General features: G+C 43.9%; 1 protein-coding gene and 1 long non-coding RNA gene across 2 annotated transcripts in view; one reads left to right on the top strand and one right to left on the bottom strand.

Moving 5' to 3' along the window:
- Positions 1-168: 168 nt before the first annotated feature.
- Positions 169-5999, bottom strand: AP1S1 (adaptor related protein complex 1 subunit sigma 1). Its single transcript, XM_090276799.1, has 5 exons — positions 5913-5999; positions 3918-4096; positions 2964-3072; positions 2201-2338; positions 169-935 (listed from the first exon to the last, which is right to left on the bottom strand). Exons 1-5 carry the CDS (start codon positions 5913-5915, stop codon positions 888-890), a joined length of 477 nt encoding a protein of 158 aa, XP_090132925.1. The 5' UTR covers positions 5916-5999; the 3' UTR covers positions 169-887.
- Positions 6000-6053: 54 nt separating this feature from the next.
- The window catches only part of LOC150009035 (uncharacterized), a 30739-nt gene continuing 17755 nt past the window's right edge, over positions 6054-19037 (top strand). The window contains exon 1 of the long non-coding RNA XR_016511355.1: positions 6054-6152. This is a non-coding gene — a long non-coding RNA (uncharacterized LOC150009035). The remainder of the gene's footprint in view (positions 6153-19037) is intronic.

Below are 19037 nucleotides of genomic sequence, written 5' to 3'. Positions count from 1 at the left end.
ATCATTCATTACCATACAAATTGAACTGGGTATCATCTATCCCTCAATTTTTTTGGCCATGAATCTGGCAGCCTCGGTTCCAGATTAGTCAAATGTGCAGTGTTCCCTTCCCGTCCTGATGGATCCCAGCAGCCCTGCCTTCCTTCACAGAGACTCAGACAGACAAAGTCCAGAAATTCGTTTACTTTTATTTCAGATGAAAGGAAAATAAAGTCAGATACTTCCCAACCCCACCCCCTTAGCTCTGCCTCACCCAGAACCTGGAGTGAAGAGGGAGAGGGCCTAGTCTCCCATGAAGCCTGCCCTTCCTCCAACCCTCCCTCCCTCCAAGTGGCAAGATTAGAAAAAAATTTAACTGCATTGTTCCTCCCCTAGCACTGGAGAGAGACCTTACTGCAGCCAAGAAGGAAGGGAAGGGGGCAGATGAGAGGAAAGGATGACCGAATCACTACACAGATGCCCCCTTCCCAGGCAGGAAGTTTGCCCTGGTTGGCTGCAGAGGGGGTGGAGGTAGGTTATGGGGCAGGGAGAAGAGAAGAGCCCTGAAAACCTTTTCCCTTTAACCTGACATATTTATATATTTACAGTTATAAGGGAGGGAAGGAAGTTTGGAGTAACAGATCTTTAAAGGCAGGGAATGAAAGCCAAATAGCACCCCCATCTTGGGTCTTGGTCATATTTTTCTGCCTCCTACCTCCAAAAACCTTCAGTAGGAAAGGAAAACAGGAGGTAGGGGGTGAAGGAAGAAACTGTTTGAAGGTCCTGAGCTTATAGCTCACTCCAAAAGAAGGTGAGGCAGCATAGGAGGGGAAGCTGAGTCCCATCCAGAAAAGGGCTGCTTGTGGCTTGTACCAGCTCCCCACATTTCCATGCAGCCAAGGCGGGGGCTATGCCAGACCCATCTCCTCCAACACACTGCGTGGCGACTCATCCTCCTAAGGCAGAGACAAACAGGGTGACGCAGAGACACCAGGAGAGGGAGACAAGGAACGAGGGAGGTGGGTGGGCAAGACAAAAGCATCACAAGGACAGAGGCAGAGTGGGGGAAGCACACAGAGAAACAGGGAGAGGAGAGAGAAGCCAACGTGAGTCCAAGGATGACCAGCTGGAGAACCCTTCAGGGGAGTTCCCCAGCCTCCTAGGACCACCCCCCAGAGCCAACTGTGACAAGGGGAGGGGTCCAGGTTAACTATCACCACCCAGAGAACCCAAAGCCAGGTTGGTGAGCAGGAGTCTCAGCCTTAGTATCGGGAAAGGGAGTGAAGCTGGGACTGGGGAATGGGAAACACTTTCTGAGGGCCAGGGGTGGCAGAGGGTTGGGCCCATTTTTTCAGGGGTGGAGAGGAGTAAGACGTTGGCATCAGGTCCCTGAGGTAAGGTGAACCAGACTGCAGAGGGATGAGTCATTAGGGTCTGAGCAGAGCACTAATAACAGGTGTGTGTGTGTGTGTGTGTATGTATACCAGGGCACATGTGTGCTAGGGTGTGTGCATGCACATGTGTGTGTGAAAGGAAACCTGTATCAGTGAGGTGACAAGTTCAATTCTGCTCTTTCTCTTATTGCAGAGATGAGGCCCCTATCTCACCCCCTCCTCAGAGCCAGCTCAGGCCAGCTTGCTTGTCACTGCAGATTCCGGTGACTCATCTTCCTGCACCAAGTCTCAGCAGTGGCACAGCAGAGAGGGGGCAAGCAGTAATGGGGTGAGGGCAGGGGTGCTTCATAGCAGGGTGAAACAATAGCTGGGTGCCCTCTACCCCAACCCCCAAATCCCTACAGCTTTTTGCTTCTGAGAAGCAGAGGCTCATTTTGAAAGTGTATAAAAAATGGGGGGAAGACAACAGGCAGGAAAAGGATTATCTACTATGTGCTGCTCTTTCTCCAATTCTCTGAGCAACCCCTGAATGCCAAGGGAAGCAAGCGACAAAGAAGATTCAGCTGGGGCAAGACACTTTGGATCTTGTGGGAAGAAGGGGAGAATTGGCACAGGGGGGCTGTCTACCACCCCCACCTCCCACCCCAAGCAATCAGGGCTTGACAGCAAGCTGGCCAACCAGGCATGGGGGCCGGATGCCATAGGGAGGTGCAGCTCCTTGGAGGAGGTGGAGGGAAAGGAGCACTGTGGCAGGCAGGAAGGGTGTCCGGGGGAGGGAGGGCACCTATACCATGATACTCTTCCTCCTCACTGTTCTGGGTCCATACCTCCTGCAGCAGATCAGCCTGCTCAATAGCCTTTAGCACACTCTTCTTGGAGGTGTCCTGGACATCGCCCCCCATCAAAAACTCATCCAAAATGAAGTAAGCCTTCTCAAAGTTAAAGATGATGTCCAGCTCACACACCTGAAGGAGGGGGTAAGGCAAAGTTGAGTATTGGAGTGCATTCCCACCCAACCTGTCCCACCTCCTCTCTTAGTATGGCTCTCCATCTTCTTCATGACTGCTCCTCCCACCCTGGGTTCTTGCCCAAGGTCTATGTCCTCCCAACCCCTCAGTACTTGGTTCAGGTTTTCCTTCTCCTTCTCTTGCCTCTTCCTCTGTGATCATAAAAATATTAGTCGCCCTTGACTGTGGCTCTTGTTGCCTCCCCCCGCCCCCAAATCTGTGACATTGTTCCCACCAGCAGCTGGACTAGCCTCCTTACCTAGATACTTCGGGGCAGGGAAGGAGAAGTCAAGATCAGGAACTACTGATAAAATCTGAATAGGGCCTCTGTCCTTTTGTGGGAAGTCTAAGCTGAGCTCTAGATGGATTTATTAAGTGACAGATTCTGGTCCCCACTCCCTTCCCCCAGCTGATTAAGGGCCGTGGCTAATAGGTTTAAGGCTTAAAGAGGGAGATAACTTCCCATTCACACTGCTCCAATTTCACTTCTCCCAAGTATCCCAGGGCAGAGTAGAAGGGCCCCAGGGTTTGGAGGAAACAGGGATTGCTGAGTATGGAAATAGGGGAGGGTGGGGATACTTACGCTGCCAAAGTATTTGTCCAGGAGCTCCACATATCGGTGGATCAGTTCCAGTGTGATGAGCTCATTGTCTTGGCCCTCAATGGCGCAGCAGAAGTAGAGGCTGGCATATCTGAGGACAGGGGCATATAAGTGGTAGCTGGGAGGGCTATTGGGCCTGCTTCAGAACCAGACATTATGGGCTCAAACCTCTCATTTCTCCTCATTCCCAGCTCAGGGTCTGTGTGGCTACTAGATACATGTGGCATGGTCCCAGGTATACAAAGAGTAACTCACTCAGTTTCTTAGTGACACTCACAACAGGAAAATACCTAACTCTTTCCTGCTCAGTTTGACTCAGCAAAACCCGAGCCAAGTAATTCTCCTGCTCAGGAAAGGAACTGGAAAGGGTATGTGTGTATGTGTTGGGTAAAGTGGCACAGGATTTTTTGTTTTTAAGGTTTTATTTATTTATTTTTAGAGAGAGGAGAAGGGAAGGAGAAAGAGAGGGAGAGAAACATTGATGTGAGAGAGAAACATTGATCAGTTGCCTCTTGGACAGCCCCGACCTGGAACTGAACCTGCAACCCAGACGTGTTTCCTGACCAGGAATCAAACTAGCAACGTTTTGTTTTGCTGGATGACACCCAACCAAATGAGCCACAACAGTCAGGGCAGCACAGGATTTCTGTCTGTCGAATGAGACAGCAAGGGACATGTGTAATGGGCAAGATACAGTCTTTGGGATAGAGGTATGTGCATGAAGTAGGTGTGACACTAGAGCAAAACTAAGCGGGAAACAAGAATTTCTTCAAGGTGAGTTTGGAAAGGAGAAAGCTGCAGTTCATCACCTCCCTTCAGATGTCCTTAGTTTCCAGTTCTCCCTGACCTAGGGACTGCCTATTACTTAGCCTCTTAAACCCATTGCCAGGCATCAATCAAGCAGGATCCAGACAGGTCTGAAAGTAGGTGAGTCACCTCTTATACACAACTTTCAGGTCCCTCCACTCCAGGAAACTGCACATCTTGGGCTTGCGAGCCAGAACAACCTGCATAAGCTCCCGAACCATCTTCTTTCTCTCCTTGTCTGATGTGGCCAGGTACCATTTTTGCAGCCTCAGCTTTCCCTGTCGGCTGAACAGCAGCATGAATCGCATCTGGGGGAGGGAGGGGCAGAGCAGAGGGTCAGAGATCTGGTTCTCTGAGTTTCTTTCCTCCATAAACACACAGTCCCAAACTTATATCATCTAACTCTTATCTATAGTTTCTACTTTCTTCAAATAATCAGCCCCTGTTTTCAACTCTGGGTATTTCCACCAGCTGGTGCCTTTCCTTCTTGGAGATGTCAGAGCTTCTGAATCTGTCATTTGGGTTCAGATCTTGGCTTTACTAATTCAGTAATTTGCTTTGGACAATTACTTTATGTCTCTGGGCCTCAGTTTCCTGGCCTATAAAACAGAGATATTAAAAGTACCTACCTTACACAGTTGTTAGGGGGATTACATGAGTTGATATACGTAACAGTGCCTGGCATATGGTAAACACTGTAACACATCAGGTATAACTATTATTTTCCCCTGAACCTCCTGCTTCCTAAAGATAAATAAAATGCCTAGCACAGTGACAATCAGCCCATAGCTGATGTCAGATATTTCTGCTTTCCCCCATGCTCCTTCTGTCCACCACCACACTGAAATCAGATATTTTGTCCCTAGAGAAGCAACCTCAATTCTCCACCCCATCCTAGTCATTCACCTTTGAAGATGTCCTTAGCACACTGCCCTCTCATGCCAGTCTTATGCCCAGGGGTATTCTTCACTTTAGCACATGGTATTGGGAACCCCCCCCCCCCCCGCCGCCTTGAAATTCTGCCCTCCTCTCTCCTCCACCATCCAGGCATTTGGCCATTGATAGTCCTCTCTTCTTCCTTTCATGGTGCCTCCTGCTCCATGCCTATTCTTTTCCCAGATACCAGATGACCAATTTCCCTCTCAGTTCTTCAGTTAGTACACAGCTATCCAGGGTGGCTCTCCTAGGGAATGTTTGTGGAACAAGGGTCAAGCTGGGTAGATCAGAGAGGAATGCAGAGCCTTCCCTACCAGGTGTGCCCCTCAGTTCCAGGAGGTCCAGGCCACATCCTGGAGTTATTGCTTTCTCCCTGCAGCTCTCCTCTCCACGGACATTACTAGGGTTAGAATCCTTGGGTGTGTGGAACAGTACTAGTTTAATACTGTTTAGTAGGCTCAAGATCACAATTACGGGGCGGAGGGCGTTGGTGGCGAGGAAGGGGAAGCGCTGTTCGCATGGTGGGAAGGCAACAGAGGGGCGCAAGGGAGCCCTGTAAGTCTAGAAGGGGGTTGGGGAGCGAGCAGGAAGATGGAAGGCCTGCGTTACGGAAAGAGACTGGGGTGGGGGGCGGAGAGCACCGGAGCCGGGGTTAAAAGCCTGGGTCCTCAAGAGCCAGATCTCGAACTCACTTACCTTCCCACCTCACCCAGCCTCTTGGCGAGACTGGAGATAAATCGGAGCAGGCCGTCCACTCCTCGGACCCGGAACCTATACCCTCCCATACAGCCCTAACTCCGCGGGCCACCGCTCCTATAAGGGCTGCGCGGGGACGGAGTGTGACCCGCGCCCCCCGCTGCCTCCTTCCGCAACAGGCCCTCGTGCCCCTATTCCTCGGGCGACTTCCCTGCGGCAGTGGTCAGGACCCCTCGGATCGCGACCAGCGCGCTTCTCCTGGCTCGGGACGGTCCCGTCGCCCCCTAAATCAGCCCTCTCCCCACCCCTTCTCCCTAAAGCCATTTTCAGCTGTACTTCCTCCCGAGGCCAGCTCGCCCACCCAGGAAAGTGAAATTCTCTGAGGACCGGAGGAATAAAGACCGGCTCCCACAGAGGGCGGCCCCCAAGGACCCCCGCAGGTACAACCCATGTCTCTAGGTTCCCCCTCCCCTCCCTCTTCGCATAGCCTACCATCCTGCAGCCTCCGTCTTGGCACGTCCCTCTCCGGCCACCGTAGGTGCCAGCTCCCCCTTTCTTATCCTTTCTTATCCTCCTCCCACTCTGCTTGAAGCCCCGCCCCGTCCCGCCCCTTCACGTAGAGTACGGCGCAGGCGCCAACGCGGCAGGGCGCGCAGGCAGGGTGGAGGCGGAGAAGCGGAAGCCATGGCAACCAGGTCCTTGACTTCAGCTTTCAGCAGCTCTGTCGTCATGGTAACAAGGCTGTCCTGTGGGCTGGTTGGAGGATGGGGGAAAAAACACAATGAGGTCCTCGCGCTTTGGTACCTTGTGTGTGGGGGGGGGGCGGGAAAAGGGGTGCGAAGTGGATGGGAGGGTCATTGGACGTTGTGGGGAGGTAGGGAGGATTAGTGGAGGGGCGTGGACAATTGATAGGGAGCAGGGTAGGAATGGGAGTTGTAGTGAAGGAGAAATGACAAGGAAGACTGTGAGACAAAGGGTGGTGGGGTAGACACGAGGAAAGTATAGATATCTACTGAGAACCAGCTAGATGCAACACCCTCTTTTTTCGAACTTTTAAAATTGAATTATTGTGGTGACATTGGTTAATAAAATTATATAGGGTTCAGGTGTACAATTACATAATATGTATATCATCTGTATATTATATGTTCATCTGTATACTGTATGTTCACCACCCCAAGTCAAGTCTCCCTCCATCATCATTTATTCCTCCTGTACTCTCTTCTACCTCCACCCATCCCGCTGTTCCTCTGGTAATCACCATACTGTCTGTGTCTATGAGAATTTTTTCGTTATTTTGTTTTTTGTTTTTGCTTAACTTCTCAACCTTTTCCACCCAGCTCCGCAACCCCCCTCCCCTCTGACAGCTGTCAGTCTGTTCTCTATGAGTCTATTTCTATTTTGTTAGCTTATTTTGTTTATTAGATTTCACATATGAGTGAAATAATATGGTACTTGTCCTTCTCTGACTGGACATATGAGTGAAATAATATGGTACTTGTCCTTCTCTGACTGGCTTATTTCACTTAGCATAATGCTCTCCAGGTCCATCCATGCTGTTACCAAGGGTAAGATTTCCTCTTGTTTATGGCCAAGTAGTATTCCACTGTGTACATGTACCAAGCTTTTTTTTTTTTTATCTACTCATCTACTGATGGAACAAGCTGCTTCCAAACCTTGGCTATTATAAAAAATACTGCAATGAACATAGGGGTGCATATATTCTTTAAAGTCATTGTTTCGGGTTTCTTTAGACATATTCATTCCCAGAAGTGGAATTACTGGGTCATAAAGCAGTTCCATTTTTAATTTTCTGAGGTAACTTTTCTTTACATCAAGACCAGCACTTGTTGCTTGTTGATTTACTGATGATAGCTATTCTGACCAGTGTGAGGTGATATCTCATTGTGGTTTTAATTTGCATGTCTCTGATGATCAGGGACATTGAGCATCTTTTCATATGTCTATTGGCCATCTGCGTGTCCTCTTTGGAGAAACATCTATTCATGTCCTTTGCCCGTTTTTTAAAGTATATTTTATTGATTATGTTGTTACAATAGTCCCAATTTTTTTTCCCTTTGCCCAGTACCCCCTTTCCCTCCCATCCTCCCTTAGTTCATGTCCATGGGTCATGCATATAAGTTCTTTGGCTTCACCCTTTCCTATATTATTCTTAACTTCCCCCTGTCTATTTTATACCAACCAATTATGCTTAATTCCTGCACCATTTCCCCGTTTCTCTCTCTTCCCCCTCCCAGCGGATAACCCTCCAAATGATCCCAGTACCTATGATTCTGTTCCTATTCTGGTTTGCTTAGTTGGATTTTGTTTTTATTTTTTAGATTCAGTTGTTGAGAGTTGTGAGTTTGTTGTTATTTTAGTGTTCATAGTTTTGATCTTCTTTTTCTTAAATAAGTCCCTTTAACATTCCATATAATAATGGCTTGGTGATGATTAACTCCTTTAGCTTTACCTTGTCTGGGAAGCACTTCATCTGCCCTTCCATTCTAAATGATAGCTTTGCTGGATATAATAATCTTGGTTGTAGGTCCTTGCATTTCATCACATGGAATACTCCTTGAGAGTCCCTTCTTGCCTGCAAAGTTTCATTTGAGAAATGAGCTGATAGTCTTATAGGCACCCCTTTTAGGTAACTCTCTGCTTTTCTCTTCCTGCTTTTAAGATTCTCTCTTTATCGTTAACCTTTGGCATTCTAATTGTGATGTGTCTTGGTGTGGTCCTCTTTAGGTCTAGCTTGTTTGGGACTCTCTGTGCTTCCTGGACTTATATGTCTATTTCCTTCCCCAAATTTGTGGAGTTTTTCTTCATTATTTTTTTTTACATAAGCTTTCAATTTCTTGCTCTTCCTCTTCTCTTTCTGGCACCCCTTTGATTCAGATGTTGGCACATTTAAAGTTGTCGCAGAGTTTCCTAAGCCTGTCCTCATTTTTTTCAATTCTTGTTTCCTCATTCTGTACTGGTTGACTGATTTTTTCTTCCTTATGGTTCAAATCATTGATTTGAACCCCGGTTTCCTTCCCTTCACCATTGGTTTTCTGTGGATTTTCCTTCATTTCATTTAGCATAGCCTTCACTTCTTTCCTTATGCGTTTGCCATACTTAAGCATATCTGTCAAGCCTGTGAGCATCTTTATTACCAGTGTTTTGAACTCTACATCTGTTAGGTTGGCTATCTCCTCATTTGTTAGGTGGATATCTTCTTGTCGCTTAGTCTTCCCCCTGGAACCTTGATCCATTCCCTCTTTTGGGCCATACTTCTCTGTCTCCTCATCTTGACAGGCTCCTGTGTTTGTTTCCCTCTGTGTCTTAGGTAGAGCTGTCGCACTTCTGATGTTGTAAGAGGTGAGCCTTAGGTATTCGTCCATAAGGGTGACATGTTTCACCATGTTGTGGTGGTGTATGTGGGGGAGGGGTCTGAGAGGGAACAATGCTGCTTTTCAGCACTCACTCATTTTCCAGGCACTTCTCCCACTTCCATGTGGGGCTGGCACCTCTCTAACTGCTGCCCTGGCCGTCGTTCTCCGAGTGGGTGGGTTGCGGATGTTCTAGGACCGTGGGGGCACTTTAAACAAGCAGACTCTGCTGAGAGACTGACAGTTTTTTCCTCCATCCCAACCCCCACTGATTTACACAGTCAGAAGCAAGGAGGCTTTGTTTTCCCTGGCGCTGGAACCATGAGCTGTGCGGTCTTGTATGGTGCTGGGAATGCTCCCCAGGTGTCCCTCCCTACTTTTTAAAACGTGTGACTGCACTTTCTGCAGACCTGTCACTGCCGCTGCTGCTGCAGCCACCACACCGTGTCCTCTCCGACCTGGATCCACCCCTCCTACCTGTCTGGATGAGTATTTTTTCTTTATATCTTTGTTTGTTGGACTTCCATGCAACTTGGTTTTCTGTTAACTTCTGGTTGTCTCTAGTTTTGAGGTAGTTGTATTCCTTCTTAGTTGTGAAGGGAGATGCAGTGTCCGTCTAGACCTCCATCTTGGTGGGAAGTCTCCTTTGCCCATAGTTTTAATTGGATTGTTTGTTTGTTTGTTTGTTTGTTTGTTTTTGCTGTTAAATTCTTTATAAATTTTGGGTATTAACCCCTTATCAGATATATCATTCACAAATATCTTCTCCCATTCAGTGGGTTGTCTTTTCATCTTGTTGATAGTTTCCTTGGGTGTGCAAATACTTTTTAGTTTGATGTAGTCCAAGACGTTTACTTTTTCTTTTGTTTCCTTTGCCTGAGGAAATATATCAGAAAAAAAACATTGCTATAAGAGATGTTTGAGATTTTACTGCCCATGTTTTCTTCTAGGATTTTTATGATTTCAAGTCTAACATATAAGTTTTTAATCCATTTTTACTTTATTCTTTTGTATGGTGTAAGAAGGTGGTCTAGTTTCATTTTTTTGCAACTATCTGTCCAATTTTCCCAACATAGTTTATTGAATAGACTATCTTTACCCAATTGTGTGTTTTTGCCTCCTTTGTTAAATATTAATTGACCATAAAGGCAGGGATTTATTTCTGGGCTCTATTCCATTTCATTGATCTATATGTCTGTCTGTATGCCAGTACCATGTTCTTTTGATTACTATAGCTTTGTAATACAGCTTGATATTAGGTAGCATGATTTCTCCAACTTTGTTCTTCTTTATCAAGATTGCTGTGGCCATTCTTGGTCTTTTGTGGTTTCATATAACTTTTTGGTATATTTGTTCTAGTTCTCTGAAATACGCCATTGGTATTTTGACAGGAATTGCATTGAACTTATAAATTGTTTTGGGTAGTATGGGCATTTTAATGATGTTGATTCTTCTTATCCATGTACACAGAATATGCTTCCACTTATTTGTACTTTCTTCAATTTATTTCTTCAGTGTCTTATAATTTTCTGAGTACAGGTCTTTTATGTCCTTGGTTAAGTTTATTTTTAGGTATTTTTTATTTATTTGTTCATTTATCGGTGCAATTGTAAATGGGATTGTTTTCCTTGTTTCCCTTTCTGATAGTTTATTATTAGTGTCTAAAAATGCATCTGATTTCTGGCTATTTATTTTGTATTCTGATACTTTACTTAATTCATTTATCATTTCTAGTGGTTTTTGTATGATCTTTAGGGTTCTCTATGTATAGTATTGTGTCATCTGCAAATAATGACAGTTTACTTCTTCCTTTCTGTTAGGGATAAAGAAGCAAGCCAGTGACTCAAACCAGTAGGAGATAATTAACAGATGAATCATGGAGAAGGGTGAGGAAATGACATTCCGCAGCTCCTCACACATATCTCTGGGAACAAAAGGAGGAAGATTGTTGTCACCAAACACAGAGAAATGGGAAGATGTAGCTAGACAACTTTGCAAATAAGTTGGAGCTAGACCTATAACTAGATTACCCTTAGTTAATCACATCCTGAATTAAGTAGTTAATCGTGTTAGATTGTGAACCCGGATTAACCAGTAATGGAGAAAGGAAAGGGGAGGGAGAGCTAATCATGTTAGGGAGGGGGAGCTAATCACATTACTATAAAACCAGTTTTCTTTGTCTACTTGCGAGCACATGCCTGACTCTGCAGACTCGTGAATAAACACCTCGCTTTGCTGCTCAAGTCCTGTGTCCCGGTTTTTAATTGTGAGCGTTTCTCACAATTCCAATCTCTATGCCTTTTATTTCTTCTTCTTGTTTGATTGCTGTGGCTAGAATTTCCAGTACAAAAAACACCCTCTTGAAGTAAGAAATGTAGAGGCAATGAAGGAGATAAGAATAAGAGAGAAAAGGAGGTACTGATATAAAAGTGATGTAAGGAAAAGAGGGGGAACATGAAATAAGGTGAAACAGTTACAGAGCGAAAGGGAGTTCTTTCACATGGTGCCTTGGTGTAAAACCCAACAACTAGTGTTGAGGAAAACAGGTCTTTATTTACAGTATTCCAACCTGGGGAGGACAGTGAGCACTTCAGCTCAGAGCCCTGTTCTCCCACGGGACCCAGCACTTCTCTTGCTACCCAAAAAGTTAGAAGCCAAAAACACTTCTAGAAGTTCCCCATCCCTTATCTGTCAGCTGTCCCTTCAGGACCTGGGGTACGATGTGATCAACTTACATATAACAGTCCAGGAAAACATGTGCCATGTGGCACTGGATCACACATAGTTCTCTCTTTGCCCTTTCAAAGCTGCGTGGAGTTCTCGTCAAAATGTCTGCTGCTGGTTTTTAAATCCCTGACTGCGTCCTGTGACTCAGTGGGCATGGTAATCAGTTCTGACCATTCACAGAACCTTGCACAGGCTCTGTATGCTCTTTCCACACCATTCCATGGGCAAAATCCCTCCCATCTCCTTGGAGCCTTGGAAGAACCGAAGTCATTTGCATAACTAAGACATTAGCTACTAGCCATAGTTATGCAAAGGCATCTTAAAAGCTCTTCCCTTCTCTCCATCCCTCAACCTGCAGGCTCTGGGGATTTTGGGGGATCCCCACTCTGTAACAAACAAGGAGAAATAAAGAGAATCTTAAAAGATTAACATGGGTCAAAACTAAAAAGAAATAGATATAACCCAGATTCAAGTGTAAAGATCTGGAGGATGTAAGTTGTAATACAAGCTTTTTAGCTGAGGATGTGCATGCGTGTGTATGTGGGTGTGGTTGTCCATGTGGTAATGTAAAGGGGTTTGCATATAAGAGAAAATCCTAAATTTTGAAATGCTGAAAACTTAATGGCTATCTCTAGATAATTCTTGGTAACTAATAGTGCTTTTTTTTTTTTTTTTTTTACTAGCACTTGAAGCAATTGTTGGTAAGGTCTTACCTGTCTCCACTTTATGCTCTTTCTTTTCTTACTCTTTGTTATGGAGATAATATTCTCTAGTTGCATTAGAATGGGCTTAATTCACCTGGGATGCAATCTGGTCTCTGACCCTTTCTAGCCTCGGGTGAATCATTTAACTCTCCATTTCCTCATTTTAAACATGAAGACAGGAAATCAAGATTGTTCTGAGTATGTATAGAAAGTATCTGGCACACTGTAAACACTTGATAATGGCAGCAGTTATCATGACTTCCCTTTCCCAAATTCTGACTTCTACTATTTTTTCTTCCCTTCTTTTTCATTTTTCTTTCTCCTCTGCCTATACCTTAGGCTTGCCAATGGTATAGACATTGGCTGAACTATCTTGGTGTTGTTTTTTAGGTAAAAAATAATATCAATAAAGCAAGTGGTTAGATTTAGAAAGATTATATCATTATGGAATGGGAGTGTGTGAGAAGGGCAGAAGGGGAAACAAATGAAAACAAATGTGTCCTCTCTTATGGGGGAGAGGAGAAGATTGTATACAAAGGGTTAATGAGAAGTGAGGTAAGTAAGGCAGACAGCAAGTCAATAGTCCACAGAAGTTTGGAAGCTCTAGAGATGTAAACTCCTGCACTCCTTGGAAAGATGACACTTTCTAGAATACCTTGTCTCAATGTGGTATTCCTACCTGCAGAAACGATAAGATTTTTTGAGAGAATTGTTAGAAATGTAGATTTCTAACATGAATAGAATCATAGAGTTCAAATGGTTTAAACTAGTCAGAAAACTTTGGACTGGATTTCTTTTCTTTTTTTACCTGCTTATTGATTTTAGAGAGAAGGGAAGGGAGGGAGAGAAAGAGGGAGAGAAACATGGATGTGAGAGAGAAACATCAGTCCACTGCCTCTTGCAGCCCCGGCTGTCCAGGACTGAATACACAACCCAGGCATGTGCCCTGACTGGGAATCAAACCCATGACCTTTTGGCTATGGGATGATGTTCCAACCAACTGAGCCACACCAGTCAGGGCTGGACTGCATTTCTTTATTGTTAGTGAATGATGAATATAGAGAATCTATGAGTTGGTGGGTCCAGTACCATCTGTGTCTACAGATGAATTCAGATTTGATGTAGTGGACAGTTGAGAGTTGTTATGGTTGTCTGAGCAAGTGAATAACTTGGTGAAACAGTTTTAAGAAAATGAATCTTAAAGTAATGTGAGGGAACATTTAAACGAGAAGTGGAAGCCTGAAAGATCATCTTGGAGGCAGTTTGGGGAATCCAGGCACAAGGAGGAAATGCAGAGGGACAAATTGGAGAGACACCTGTAAGGGGCCAATCAACTGAAGTTGATCACTCATTGAAGTAGAAGAGAAGGAAGAAGGATCAAAGCAGTTGCATATGTGAGCTGGCCTCGTCTCTCTAGCTGGACTGTAAGCTCCTCATTGGATGGTGTCTTATTCCTTTTTTGTTGTTTTTTTAAAAAGATTTTATTCACTTATTTTTAGAGAGAGGGGAAGGGAGGGAGAAAGAGGGGGAAAGAAACATTAATCGATGTCCTCTTACAAGCCCCTAAGCAGGACAGGTCCACAACCCAGGCATGTGCCCTGACCAGGAATCAAACCAACGACCTTTCACTTTGTGGAATGACACCCAACCAACTGAGCCACACCAGTCAAGTTGAAACCTATATAATCTTGTTAATCAGTGTCACCACAATAAAATTACTCTTCATCAAAAATATGCTAAATTCTAGTTTCTTAAAAATGGAAAAATGGAAGAGGTAAGATTCTCTTTCATAGGTGTGGATGGTGTTTGTATTGTCACACAAACCATGCTGACACCATCCTGCGCCTTCTCTCACCTGGCTGTAGTTGTTCTGCAGTGGTTATAAGAGTGGCCCAGATAACCTCTGAAGCCTTTAATCTCTATAAGTCTATAATCTAAGTTTCTCCCTCTTGTGATACTCTCTGTACCTGTTGTTTGAAAGAGAGAGAGAGAGAGAGAGAGAGAGAGAGAGAGAGAGAGAGAGAGAGAGAGAGAGAGAGAGAGAGAGAAACATGGATATGAGAGAGAAACATCGATCAGTTGCCTGGTTGTCTCCAGTAAGCACCCCTGGGGACTGCAACCTTTTGGTGCACAGGATGATGCTCCAACCAACTGGGCCACCTGGCCAGGGCTGCATATTCTTTTAGTATAATAGTTCCTAGTTCCCTGAGATGTCATTTGCAGTCATCTCTGTTTCTTTTTTAATATATATCTTTTTAAAAAACTGAGCAATTGGGATCTTATCATACGTTGTTCCTAGCACCCTTGGCAGTTAAAATACTTTCTGCCATGGATGTTTGCCATTCTTTTTCACCTCCCAGGCTCTAAATCCCCTTGCTAGAGTTTAGGAATCTCCACCTTATGGATCTAGGGGAGCTAGAACAACCTCCCAATGTAGCATTAAAATTTCAGATATTGGCTTTTGCAGCCTTTTTTGCACCCTAGCATGAGCCTGTCTGCTGGATTTGGCCAATCCATGCATCCTCCAGGACTTTGGCCCAGGAGCGAATGAGGTGGGCTTGGGGTAATGGAGGATAGGTAAGACTCTAGCAGAGGGTCATAGGATCAAATTCCTAAGGTAGCAGTGGAGTGGCCCCGATCACACAGTGCCCTCACTTTCACTGAACATGACATTGCCATTGGCGCCACTCATGCTATATTGTCCATTGGCTAAATGAGTGAGTTGGCATCATCTCTCCAGCTCGACTGTAAGCTCCTTGCTGGGTGGTATCTTTTTTTGTTTGCTTGTTTATGGACTGTGTCTTATTAATCTTTTGCTTTTTCATAGCACCTTGCACAGTGCTTATTGATCGGTTTCAATTATGATCATTGTCAAGCCTATATATTTAAATCTTGCTTCTCATCCAAAATATGCTAAATTTTAAATTGATGTTTAATAGTACACATTTAATATCTATTACACCTGCTAGTTGATAAACTATCATCTTTGGCTGTGTCTGTGTGCCTAGCCTAGTGCCTGACAGCACAGCAGGCTCCTGATACTTGTTGAATAAATGTACATTGGATTACTCATTTGAAAATTCCACTGTCATCTCAAACTTCATTTGCCAAAGAGAGTTACTTCCTCCTGCCTTTCCCCGAAACAATCCCACCTCTCAGTTTCCCATTGTGGTCAGTGTCACTGCTTTTTCCTAGGCTTGCAGACTAGAAGTCTGGGACATTACAGGTAACATAAAAGCATGGCTATTCAGGGGACAGTGATCAGACTTGCCTGACTAGACTAGGAAAGGGTGTATGGAAGAGATGGAGAGGCAACTGGCTGGGTTATCAGAGGAGGAAGGCAGCAGTTTGAAAACCAAGTGGCAACTTGGGATTTCATCCTCAGGTGTGTTCCTTGAAACTGCCTTGCTATTATTTTTCCTTTGGGATTTTGTTCACACTGTTTTCTGGAATGCCCTGCCATTCCTTCCTCAATGGACCTAAGTTCATCTTATCCATCCTTTTTAAGTTTCAATCAAGCAGCCACTCCTGATGAGCATTTATGCTCCAGTCTAGACAATGGTGATCATTTCAACAATGCTCCTTTCAATAATTTTTGCAGTGACTTCATGTGGTGTTTCAGCTTTTTGGTGTCTATTCTCTTTAGGTACTTGATAGTCAAAAACATCACTTACACCTTTAAAAAAGTGCTTCACAGCACCTAGCATAAAGTTAGAGCTTTCAAATAAATACTTGTTAAATTGAACGGAGTTCAAAATTGGCAAGATTTTGGTGGAAGCCAGAGCTGCTTTGCTTCAAGGAAGATGAGTCAAAGCGACACCTAGTGGCTAAGGATCAAAGGCTACATTCAGGACGCGGGTGTTCAGGCTAGTAGGGCAAAGGTGTAAATGCAGGATGTGCTGGTGACTGGCACGTGAGGGCAGCACCTTTGCTCTCTGCTTCAGCTGAGCTCTGCTCTGTGTTCACAGATGCCATCAAGAAGGCATACAAATACGGTGTAGTGGCGAGGACACAGACACACCCCACTGCCTGGGGCCGAGTAACAATAACAGCAGCAAGTTCTTCAAACTCTCTCTGTTTTAGTTTCCTTACCTCTATATGATGTTTGCTACTATTAGTACGACAGAACTTACTTGAGGAATCATCTTTTTAAAATGATTTGGAAACAGATGGTGCCTCCTTGACAAGTTTCACTCTGATAAAATATTTTTTGCCTTTAGGGATTTACAAAGTTTATACTCATTGTCCATACTTGGGCAGACAGATAAGTAATTCCACTATGTGAGGTTTACAAGAAATATGCAGTAATGATGCTGGAAGCAGAACTTGTTGGGTTTTTTTTTTTACCTCTGAAGAAAAAGAGAGAGGAAGAGAGACTTGGGACGATGAAGGAGGGGGCCTGGGCAAAGCCAAGCAGAGCTGGGCAGGCTTTGCACTGTGAGGCTGCCTCATCATCTTTGTCCTCAGAATATCCAAGAAAAGCAGAGGGCACTGTTAAATGGGACACTTTCTGGAGCAATTGCCCTCTGCCCTCATGAGCCCTTCGGAAGAACTCTTTTCTTCTGAGACCTCTCAGCATGTATAGTCAGTTTTGAACTGTATACTGCAAAATTAAGGCTCACTTGTTCTGCTTTTGAAGTATCTTGTGGGAAAAAGGAGGCTTTTGTTACAGATGGGCAAATCCTCAGCAACTAGCCCAGTGCCTGGAGTTGGTCATATTTTTAGAGTATAAGGAGGATAAAAGATATATCTGGGTCCGAGCATCCCAGAATTCTTGGACCATTGTCTTCACAACCACAGCTACTCCTATTAGCCCAAGGAGGATCTGTACAAGAGGAAGAAATTATTCCTGCAGGAAGAGGAATACTTTAGTACCAGGTGAAGTTCTTGCCATAAATCTCAGTGTAAAAGTATCTTGTGAAATGGATGAAGCCACATCTAGTTTTTGCATCTATGGTCTAAGACAGTTAGAAATAGGCCAAATGCCATCTTTGGCCTTTTTTGTCTAGTTCCACAACCATATCATTGTCCTACAAAGCTTGCCAGTTGCGCAAGAAAGGAAAGATGAAAGACTCACAGAGGTTAAAAGAGCATTTCTCTCTAAATCTGAGAGTAACTTTAGTGAGCCACACATTCTGGGCCTTCTTTCCTGTGGGTCTTGCCCTGGATCCCATTGGCTTTTTAAGGAGAGAGGGAAGCCTTCTTTCCAGGCTTCAGTGGGTTTCGGGTTCCCTCTGACTATGTCAGCTTTTGGCAAAGAGAAAGCTTGAAGAAGGCAAACCTGAAGAGAGGAATTCATGAAGAGGAGGTGTCAGAAAAGCACATCTCCTCTGAACATCTTAGTACAGCATTTCGACCTTTATCTCATGGGGTACATAAACTAATTACTAAAATTCTGCACCACACCAAAAAATATAACTTTTTTTTTCACTGAACTGACCAAAAATAGGTATAATTTTGCTTCATTCATACCAGACAGCTATTGTTGTGTTGGCTGTTGTTACTTTTTTATTTGAAAGTTTAAGGGAAAAGAGGTCAGTGCCCCTGACTAAATAAGTATTGCATGTTTTAAAAATCCTGCGACACACCAGTTGAAAATCACTGTCTTAGTGTATGTATCATGTTAAGGCCCCAAGAATGCCCCTGATGAACCTTGAGAGGAAAACAGGAATACAAAGGGCAGTGAGATGGCCTTTAGTACATGTTGAATGATTGGGGAATGAGTAAATGAATGAATACCTTTTCTGGATTTACATCATGATCAAAATTTGCTCCTAAGAAGTCTAACATAGTTTTAGTGAGAATGAAAATACGAAGGTTCTTTTTTATTCAAGGTCTAAAATTCATCTTTATTTACAGCCATGGGATTATTTAGGAAAGTTGTGAAGCCTTATTTAAGCTTGAGCAAAGTTAAGACTCTAACCCAGAAGAGATCACTTTTGATTGTTTTGTACGATTTGAAAATGTTTGTATTGCCAGAATCAGAAATTTAAGATACTTACTTAGTTCCATCTCTCGGAAGTTATTCTGTGGATACACAAGCACATGTACATAGGGATAAATGTGCAAGAATATCCATCTCAGCATTGTTGGTAACAGCAATGAAAATTTTTAAATGCCATGATATCCAAAATGTCCATCTGCAGTAGTTAAGAAATTAGAGTACATCTATGTATGCAGCTGGTAAAAAGAATTAGGGACAGGTGTGTGGGATGTATAAAGCAAGCTGCAGAAATATATATTATATATATACATATATATGTTATGTGTATATTATATATACAACTGTCTTGTGTAAAAGTAACAAATATTTTAAATATTCTTATAAAGGTTTAACAAAGTCCTGAGAGAATACCCAAGAATCTCAGGCTTACTAAGTTCCCACTTTTACCCTTTTGAACTGTTTAAATGTCTTACAATAAGCATGTGTTCTTTATCACTTAAACAAAGTCACCTCTTATACCCTGACTGCTGAAGAATCCCCACCAAGTGGTCACCCTGGCTTCCCTAGAATGCTTCCAGTGATGGAGAACTCATTACCTCTTAACTATCAGACAGTGTTTTGACCAATACCCTGCCCAGATAATAATTATTTCCTATTTAGATATAATCTAGGATTTCAGGATTGGACCTAACAGTCTTGTATTGAGGGCCCTGGAGATGGGCAACACATAATTTTGACATATAATTCTTGGTAATTTTCCAATTTAAAAGTATTTTTGAATATATAAACATAAACTAATTGGAGAATATATGTCTCTTGGGAAAAGACTTCAAGATACTAGAGGAGGAAAATAGGACTTTTCAGGATG

Source organism: Furipterus horrens, unplaced genomic scaffold (genome assembly GCF_987537825.1).
Source record: "Furipterus horrens unplaced genomic scaffold, mFurHor1.1.pri manual_scaffold_5, whole genome shotgun sequence".
Lineage (NCBI taxonomy): Eukaryota > Metazoa > Chordata > Mammalia > Chiroptera > Furipteridae > Furipterus > Furipterus horrens.
Note: the sequence above shows the minus strand (reverse complement) of the source record. Positions and strands in the feature narration are given on the sequence as shown.

What these genes read in the sequence shown, in the direction of transcription:
- AP1S1 (XM_090276799.1), bottom strand. An exon ending in CTGAAAGTTGTGTATAAGAG is followed by an intron (nt 3,073 to 3,917) that starts GTGACTCACCTA and finishes CCCTGTCCTCAG; the next exon opens with ATATGCCAGCCTCTACTTCT. An exon ending in AGGCTGATCTGCTGCAGGAG is followed by an intron (nt 936 to 2,200) that starts GTATGGACCCAG and finishes TCTCTGCCTTAG; the next exon opens with GAGGATGAGTCGCCACGCAG.